Here is a 10,207-nt window from a genome sequence, read left to right as displayed (position 1 = left end):
GCTATACACTTCTTCTTGTAAACAAGAATAGACTCTTCTACCTCATTCTTTGCCCCAACGATTTCATTCAGGTCCCACTTAGCGGCCCTGTGTCGGTGAAGTACGCACCAAGGGAGGAGTCTTGTGCCCAATCAGTGCTTCCAGCTCTACCTCGCACAAAGAAATCTTTGCAGCGATGTTGTCCTTCCACTTACTAGGTTGTCTGGGCTTAACCGTCAATTCCTCGTAGGTAACTTGAGCCACATACAAAAAAAAGAAATCTCCTCTAGAGACTCTGGCCGCTTACTCAACAAATGGTGAGCAATGGCCCTGTTGATACCAGTCAGTACTCCACCTCTGACCTTACACGCAGGTATCTTCCGGGTCACTCTGCGGTCCGCTAGGGGGACAGACGAAATGGCAAAGAGATTTTGAGAGAATATCTCATACACATGCTTGAGTAGTGATAAATCACGTCGTAACAGTAGCAGCACGTTGCGTCATGTCTTGATTTCAACATATAACTAGTTTCTGAAGATCTGTCGACAAAGAAGTTTACCACAAGGATCAATAACACATTAGTGGTCCCATTCTGCCATATAACGTGTCGGCATGGGGAATAATCAACTTGGAATTGAACAACCTAAACCTGCTAAGGAAAATATACATTTGCCAGGAACAATAACAAACTCGGCACTATAAAAAAGGTGTGGCTCAAAACCGCTGTCAATAGATATTCTTAGATGATGATTTTAATGGTCATATTTTACGCACACAATGGAAAATTATTTTCCACAACACAAAGGATCTTTTCGTGAAAACCCAATGTCACTGCATACAGTCCTGATCTATTCTAAATAAATTAGAAATCCCAAAATTCCCAAAACATATGCTCTCTACAAATAATTCCCAAAACGAGGAATCCTAAAAAACTCAATGAAAAAGATAGAAATCGTGGCATAAAAAAACTTAATTCATTTACGCTATTCCATAAATGCCTAATAAGTAGTTGTCATTATAGATAGACAGATTAATAGAATAACCAATAAAAAGAAGAATAATTAGGTTTCAGTAGGGCTCGAATCGTCTATGAGTGCGAACGTCACTATCCTTCATTCAACTCCATTATGTCTCTAAAAATATACAATTTGGTGATGTTTCGGGCGAGGCGGAGGAGGAGGCGGGATTGGTTGATACATTAATATTCCGTAGGACTGCGGAGGCGGCGGTGGAGGCGCACACTGATACTCCACTTGGAGGGCAGGAGCCGGAGTGCTCATGTTGGACGACGTAAACCTACCACATTTCCCCTTCAAACTTACGTGTTTCTAATCTGCTCGATTGCCAAAATAACAGAATCAAGGCGACCGGAAATCATTATTTTTCTGTTTTCAATATCCTTTCCATCCAATATTTTGATTGCCGCCCCTGACTTTTTTCTAAAAATTATACAAAACCAGACCACCTTATTTCGTCAATCATAGTCCCCCTGTGCCCAATAATACAGCCGATCTGACTGTTGGGGACAATCAACTCCTGTTGGAATTCCCGGTCGTCATTTGACCCCAATCCCGGGTTATCTGGTTCCCCGGCCCTACAAAGTTGCTCGGCTGCCTTCAAAGGGTCGTAATCCTTGGGGGGCAGTCGAGTCCTATTCTGGCCATTACAATCACGACTGACCGAAAAAGTATGAAACAACCCCTCAACACATTTTGCCATGTTTTCTGGAGGTCCCGTGACAATAAGGACAACTTCGGAAGGATTGGCAGGGACTTCCAAAGAGATCTTCATCAAAGCATCACATTTCTGTCAATTTAGACCCACAAGACTTACAAGTTGAATTTTATCCAACTCGGGATAAGGATCGGAGGTCTCGTCCACCCAAATGGCAGGAATTAAGAATTTCATTTTCCAATTGGATGGGGATGTGTAGGAAGGGTAGGCTGCAGTCTCTGCTTCTCGGAGTCTTCTGAGGACCACAGCAAGACAGACAAAGACTGTGTCCTTCTTTCCAGTACAGGAAATGACCCGTTCGTGACTGCAGCTGTCAGACACGGTTATTCGGGAGGATATCTACAGGTGAGGACAAGAATTACATTATTGCGGATATCCCGGATGTTGGCTCCACTCTAATATGAATGATACACTGTCTTACTCGGCCTATGAATTTCCCGACGATCTAAACGTTTAGTTGGTGAAATTACCTGATCGGATACAAGAAGACGGACATTGTAGTCTTGGAGGTCTTTTTAATTATTAGTTTTAAACAATTTAATACCTAACGAGGACAACATGTACCAACAAAGACAATCTTTTTTAATTTAATAATACAATTTATTATAAAAAAAATTTATTATATGACTTAAAAGTAAATTTTTGTCCAAAAAATAATCTTATATAGGGATATTCACTATTTTAAAAATTTGGTTAGAAATTCGTCCTATCACCAAACTGTACTTTCACGACCGCAAACAAAAACAGTTTTGATATCAACTGCCTGCGTAATTCTTGTTTCGTTTAAAACAACATTGATTTCGGAGTTGGATATAAACTTGGGAAATACTCGTATGACCTTTGACATCCAATTTTCATTCTCTAACAATGTTATAGCTAAACTATCGAGAAGTTTGAACTTTTAAAGGCCTTTCTCGGTTCATGCACGGAAATACAACAACCCTGGTTTAACAATATATACTACGAGTTCTTTATTGTTTATTCTTGTGGTACCATGTTTGCCCCAACAAATCTACAATAGATCTCAAACTGCAAAGTCTATCTCCAGTTGTACTGAACGGTTTATAAAACCAACTCCCTTCGAAACGCTTGTGAGGATGACGGGTTCTGTTTTATGTTAAAACATGCTGGAAACAACCCAGAGCCTTGTATCCTCGGCCAATAAAAAGATGCGTCGGACTCCTGGCTGAACACAGAGAGAAGATGCGAAAAGTTTTTTTATTTTTATAATTGATTACTCAACTAAGAGTCAATGCATATCAGAAAATTAGGATTCGCCCTGGCCGCACCGCGGATAGCAAACGAGTTACCTTGCAAAATTGCTATAGATACCTTCTGGTACAGCCAGCTGGTTTCCCGGTGGTCATTAGTCTTCCTTCTAATGAGTTTCCCAGTGACCAAAAGTGCGTAAATCGATTGGGAATGTGGGATCACCTAACTAATTTTGTTTTCTGGGTTTTCTTCAAAAATAAATAATATCAACTGTCAGTTTTCTTGCACTTTTTGATAAACAAAGCCCTTACACCTTTATTAAAAATATCACTTATACCAAACAAGCACACTCAAAACTGCACCTATATGGTTTATTTCCTTCAGTAAAACGTAATGTACTGTACACAAAAATAGAGTCATTCAGAAACATACCATTTCATTTTACTTAATATTACATATACTGTCCAGTAGAATCAAATAGTCATTTTTAAGTAAAAAACAAATCAAATGAGAAAGATAAAGCCATCAGAGACCATAATTTTGTTATCCAATGCCAGCGAACTCAGTCCTTGGTCAATCTCCTCAACAGTGAAGGACAAACTCGTCATTTGTGCACGAAACACTTCCAAATCAACAGAACTTGACAAATTCGATCGAAACAATTCCAACAAATGTTGACGGAATGTTTGTAGACGGTCCTCAGGCAGTTCTCCCCCCACGTTAGGAATCCCAAATTACCAAAAAACAAATAAAACTTGGTCACAGACTCAACAACAACTTCCTCCTCGGATTCCGACCTCACTTCCTCCTCAGTCACAACCTTCTTTCTGGGAGCCTTCTTCAACAACTACAGAAATATAAAAAATGTTAAACTTTTTTGAAATAAGCAAACTCCACAAGTTCTACTGCGGCCTGTGCGTCACTGAAAGTCACTTTTTTGGAGAGACGGGCTTTGGCATGTGCCGTGGCCAGTCGAATCAATGTCTCCAAAGTCCTGACAGTGACTGGTTGAGTCTGAAACCTCACAAACCCTCAACACCTTTGCAGTATTGTCCCTCGTGATGATATCCTGGTCTCTCAGCTTGGAGTATTCATTAGCAATACAGTCACAGGCGTCCTGAGTCAACACAGGCTGAACACTCTTCGCCAATTTTATATATTTTGCCAAAAATTCGTTATCAATCACTCTACAAACAAAAATGCCAAAAATTACGGATTACTCCCAGTTTCCCCACTCGATTGGTCATTTGTAGTCTCCTCCGGTCTCCATGTATGCAACAAATCACATTGATCATTAACCACAGTCACTAAACAATGATTAAACCACAAACCCTGTCCATCAGCCTCCCCCGGAGGACGATATCGATGCACATTAAGCACATGTTGTGCCACAGCCCGATCCCCCTCCACGTCAAAGGAGTCCAACATAATAAAAACCAAGTCAAATCGAGAAAGAAGTGAGTCCTGCATGGCTATATTCTCCATCGGTGTTTTGTAGGGATTGTACTATAATAGAAGGAGAAGACCCCACCCGGCCATAGACTGGATTGGCAGCAGCCAGGACAGCACAGCGGGCGTTGAGAGTGGCGTGGATTCCTGCCTTGGTGATGGTCACTCGGCCTTGTTCCATCACTTCGTGGATTGCAGTCCGGTCAATATCGCTCATCTTGTCGAACTCATCAATGCACACAATTCCGCGATCTCCCAACACCATTGCACCCGCTTCAAGACACCTCTCTCCCGTTTCCGTGTCAGTCGTCACAGCCGCGGTGAGTCCGACACCGGAAGATCCCCGTCCTGTCGTAGAAATTGACCGCATTGCAACACGACGTGTATAACGGAGGAATTGAGACTTGGCCACGGAAGGATCCCCAATCAGAAGAATGTTGATATCCCTGATATAACCCAACATAAGGGGACCCTCTAATACGCAATCCGTTGTCCAAAACCTTCTCATTTCCGCCCAGAAACTGGCAGAGAAGTGCTTTCTTGACCAGAGGGTGACCATAAATGGACGGGGCCACGGAATTAGCCAAATAATCGAACACATCCTGGCCAATAATTCATTCAAATACAATATTCCGACGACGGGAAAATTTTCTAATTTTGAGAACATCCTCCGACGAGAAATGAGAGACGGGACCAGTGTTGATAGCCTGAATGTGATTGGCCACTAGAATTGTCCTAAACACGTGTATATTAATAGTCCACCGAAATGAGGCCGTCGTGTATGAATTCCGTTTATTTCCGTAACAACTGTAAATCCCCACCACCTGAAGACGGTCCCCTGGTTTGGCCACATCAACGAGGTCTTGTTCGACCACAACTTCAACCGACCGGGGGAGTTGTCCCACGGGGGTCTTCTCGGGTATTTCCTGCACTTGGAAGGTTTGTGTGTCACGGAAAACGGACAGTCCGTATTCCGTTTCCAGGAGATTCCCATCATCGTCCTTCCGTGAGTGGGGGACTGTACTTTTGTGGGGTAAACCCCTCCTGTGTGTATTTTCTCGAGTGTTTTCCCCGTGGAAGGACAGTAGTGGACTGTTTTTACTGTTTTCTGGTGAACCAGGGAACCTTGGGATTATTAATGGCGGGAAAATACATTTTGTAACCAATCCTTCCAAACATATCATTTTCCCTAATTTTGAAGCAGATAAAATTCTTGGGGTCACATGATTCCCGCCAAAACTAGATAATTATGAGTTAATAAAGACCTTCCCTCCAGTCCAATGAGGAATTCGTCGAACTGCTTTGAGTAGGCCAAGTCAATGGCTGCCACCGAGTCCATCAGAGCACTCTGGAAGGCAGTCATCTCTGGAGAGGCGTTGTCCATCAGACCGGCAATCCTTGTGGGGAGTTCTCTACGAATGTGGTTCACGTCGATTATAAGTCGGTTTTTGTTTTCAAGTATCATTTTGTTGATTCCTTTGAAGAAATATCCATCACCGGCCTACACGTGATTATGGTTGCCCACCTTGTCGTCCAGAAAATTGAGATATGCTCGTTTGAGAGTGGGGTCAACAGCGGTCACACCAAACATTAATTTACGCGCCAATCAGTTTTTATTTTATTATAAAATTATATTTTATTATTTGAATATTTTGTCTTAAAAATCTTAATTTTTTTAAATTATGTATTAATAAGACAAATATTGATTTTTATATAAAATTTGTAGTTTTTATTTAATTTGTCTTATTTTAATTATTTTTAACTAAATATAAAATGGTTTCCATGTTTACAAATAATAATAAATTATTTAAATATTGTCTATTAGTGTTAAATTGAAAATTTAAAATGTTGTGCTTTATTATATTTATTTTAAGCTATTTCTAAATCGATGGATTTGCCTACAAACAAAATTCACATTAAAGAATCTTACAAAAAACTAAAAATTCAAGATATCAAACAAATTAAGGCATATGTCGATTCGATAGTCAAAGTGGCTATTTTCTCTTACTTTTTAGTCAGGAAAAGTTTTTTCTATTTTTGGTGGCTATGACATTATAAGAAGGTCACTTGTGTCTCGTGGATGGCTTGAGAAGGCCGTCGGACCCTCAAAACTTCCTAAACAAAAAGACGAAAACTCCCTTTCTGATGAGGACGACGAGGGAAATGGTTGCTTGGCAAATTTTAGTTCATTATTTGTTAGATGAAATCAATGATTCAGAAAACAATGCTCAAGATCAAATTCAGCAATGCAAAATTACAGTTTAATTTTAAAAATAAAATCAAGTCCCGGATTCTTCGAAACACAATTTCAAACCTCATTTGGACTCTCCGCTCAAATGCCGTGGATTATCGACTTGTTGAGAAACACCAAATTATTAACCATTTTCGAGGATCCTGGTCTTTAACTACAAAAGTAGTTCAATTCGGATTGTTGTAGGCAGGACTGTTGCAGCATCTCAAGCTTCTTGGGTGGTATTCTGATGTAGATGAGGCCGCGATATATCCTCGGGCTTACCGACTGTTTGACGAAGATGATTTAACTGCATTCACCCGTTTTTTAATATTTTTATTTGCAGAGGACTATAATTTGACTGCATGTGTTTCACTTCTCAAAATATTGACACAACGTGTAGAACACTCGGAAACAACTTTTGTCTCAGAAAATATTTTTTTTGCTATAAAAACTGTCGAAAACTTTTTAAAATTCAAAACAAATCAAGATATTGATGATCCTCTATCAGTTTGGTACCGTCCCCCACTCCCATAGACTGTCCCCTCCCCTGAAAGGTGGTCGTCCTTCCATAATTACTGCGCAAAGTTAAAGTAGTTCAAAATATTACATTTCAGATTAAAAGATGTCTTCCTGCCAATGGAAAAAGCAGAATACTGTGCACAACTTTTAAAACAAGTTTTTGAGTTATGTCCACAAGAAAGAATCGACGGAACTCGAAATATTTGGATTGTGAAGCCCGCGGCGAGGTCTCGTGGTCGAGGTCGACTCGAGTTCCTTATCCTTAGGGATCTTCATTTGTGATAAACTGTCAGACATAATGCGTGTTTCTGACACGACATACAGCAAGCAAAAAGCACGTTTTGTAGTACAAAAATACATCGAACGACCTCTTTTAATTCACCGCACAAAATTCGACATTCGTCAATGGTTTTTGGTCACTGATTGGAACCCTCTGACTATTTGGATATACAAGCACAGTTACCTCAGATTTTGTTCTCAGAGATTCTCTTTGCACGACTTTCACGCGTTTTCATGTGTGTCTATGACAGGTCAATACACCTCAACAACAACGCCATCCAAAGGAACTATTCAAACGACCGAGGAAGGTCCGACCTCCTCCCCGAGGAGAACATGTGGACGAGTGGTCGGTTCCAGCAATATTTGGAGTATTTTTGAACTATTAGTCGAAAGGTCAATTGGACACCCACATCATTGGAGGGACCACATTTATCCGAACATGAAAAAGTACATTCTCTGTGCTGTTCTCTGTGCACAAGAGTCCGTCGATCAACGAAAGGTTTCAATGTGTCTTCGATAAATAGAATTCCTTCGAGCTTTATGGAGCAGATTTTATAATCGACGAACAGCTTAATCCTTGGCTGATTGAGATCAATTCAAGTCCCAGCATGGACTCGAGCACGTCCGTGACTCAATCAATGTGTTCTGCGGTCCTCGACGACACCATTAAAGGTTTTCAATCATATTTGGAGAATTTAGTCATTTGCGATCGAAAGGCTAATAGAACAGCCAGTGTCGGGGACTTTGAGATACTTTATAAGGGAATGTGCGTTCCAACCCCTCAATACATTGGATCGAACTTGGTCGTTGATGGGGTCCCTCTCAGAATCCCTAAACCGGTGAAGCGGATCTCTCCATTAAAGATCGAGTCACCAAATAAACAAAATGACAATTCAGAAAAACATAATGAAAATTGCAACAAGGCAAACAAAAATGTGGAAAAATTGATTTCTCTTAACCAGGGTTCATCGGGGATCAAAAATGGTGGCGGGAACAATCAACCATTCTCCATTTCGGTCCCTTGTAGTAATAAAACTGAAAATGTCTCAATGAAATTTTCAGGTAGAAAAACGAGAAAACGAAAGTCGCCGATTGGAAAATTAATCGGAAACGACAAAAAAAAGAAATTTACAATTTTAAATAAAAAATTATTGAAAAAACATGAATTAAAAATCGACATTCTCCAACAACTTCCTAACGAAAAATCGACAAGAAAATCTCAGCCCAAAAAAAATTTGTCAAACCAACGTTTTGAGATGAGAAACCCCGTCGACGAACATGACCTAATGGCGATAGCACACGCAAAGTCTCATTTAATGCGAAACAATTCAAAAACATGCAATTTGTGTCTTCCATATTTTTACGACGTTTCCTTACCAAACTTAACTCCGAAATTGAAAATATCTACAAAAAACTATGTCAAAGCACGTTTTTCTGAGACCTGGAATGTTCCAAATGTCGTCACACCAACTGCGAGGTCCTGTGAAATTGAGGGAAAAACTGGGAGAAAATGTCGATTGGATAAATTAGAAAAAAACTTTTTTCTAAGTCCAAAAGTTTGGGGAGCATAAAATTCATTCAGCACTAACGAAAACTTAACTTTTGTAACATCTCAAATTATTTATTTTCATATAAAAATATTCCTATTGCTTTTATTTGATACAAAAACAAGTCTGCATATAATATTAAGGAAATTAAAATAGTTGGAGTTAAAGAGTCAGTCCAGTCCAAGATCCTCGAATGATCGCCTATGAGTGAAGGGGCTCCATATCCCTTGAGTGGATGGATTGAATGTCCGCCACCGTTTCCTTAACCGTTGCTGAGGGAATCCGGAAGCGGAAAGAAGCATAGAAACCCACTGGGAAATCTCCTCAGAATCAAAATTGGCAATTCCGACTTTGCGATAATACCCAGTCACTATTTGTCTAATATATAAAGATACAATATTCCCCCACAAGTTCCGGGGGTCGGAATCTGCGTGGGGATACGTAAATGACTACTCCGGGGTTATTCTTGGCTAATTCAGTCACCTTGGTTTCTATAAATTCTCTTTGGAAATTAAGGCAAAGTAGTCCCACCTGGCACCGTAGCTATCGACACGTGTCTTGCAAAGCTTGATGACAAGACGTTGAAGTTGGCATACATATCTTCCGACTCCACAATGAAGGTTGGACTCGATATATGCACTCGGTAAAGCACGAGACGTCATTTTCGTTTAAATATTTATTAAATAATGATCAGTCAATTTTTAATTTTTAAAATTACTAAAGCAGACTAAACACAATTTTTAACTTAAAAATATTTTTGTTAATTTTTATATTCATTTTTTAACAAGACCTCTCGCAGTAGGATAACTCCCAGAGTTTCTACTTTTAGAACTTTTTGAAGATCTACACTTTGATTGTATAATTCCTAAACCTCGGTCTGTGATACCTCACTTGGTCCTCAATCCGATGCATTGGTGAACTGGTGATGACCTCTACGTCCTGTTCCCCTTCCAAGGCCACATCAAGGGCAGCCTTGACTGAAGGAGCTACCGCCGGGTCTTGGTATTGCCTGGTTGTGCGTTCTGGCATATCAAGTGAAGCAATGGGCTCATCAGCCAGGAGAATAACAACCACCCCTCACCAATGTCGACCCACCATGCTCAATCCGAACTGCCTTCAAAGTAGACTCCGTGTAAAAGGGTCGTCTGAAGATTTCTTTGTGGGTTCTACTGGTTGTTTAAATATTATTAACTCTGAATTGAGAAATGAGTCCAAATGCCAATTGTCCGTCTCTTCGTCGCAGAAGGCAATTCGA

General features: G+C 40.2%; 1 protein-coding gene across 1 annotated transcript; it reads left to right on the top strand.

Annotated features, from left to right (window-relative positions):
• The first annotated feature begins 5,140 nt into the window (after nucleotides 1-5,140).
• LOC115228730 (protein monoglycylase TTLL8-like) lies at nucleotides 5,141-9,791 on the top strand. The gene is given in 9 exon segments (XM_036499009.1): nucleotides 5,141-5,380; nucleotides 6,390-6,569; nucleotides 6,659-6,807; nucleotides 7,222-7,361; nucleotides 7,393-7,649; nucleotides 7,652-7,775; nucleotides 7,816-7,928; nucleotides 7,930-8,421; nucleotides 9,741-9,791. Coding segments are annotated over 9 exon segments (1,746 nt in total).
• The last annotated feature ends 416 nt before the right edge of the window (nucleotides 9,792-10,207 follow it).

The sequence above is a fragment of the Octopus sinensis genome, unplaced genomic scaffold (assembly GCF_006345805.1).
Source record: "Octopus sinensis unplaced genomic scaffold, ASM634580v1 Contig10964, whole genome shotgun sequence".
Lineage (NCBI taxonomy): Eukaryota > Metazoa > Mollusca > Cephalopoda > Octopoda > Octopodidae > Octopus > Octopus sinensis.
This window is presented reverse-complemented; position numbering and strand designations above follow the sequence as displayed.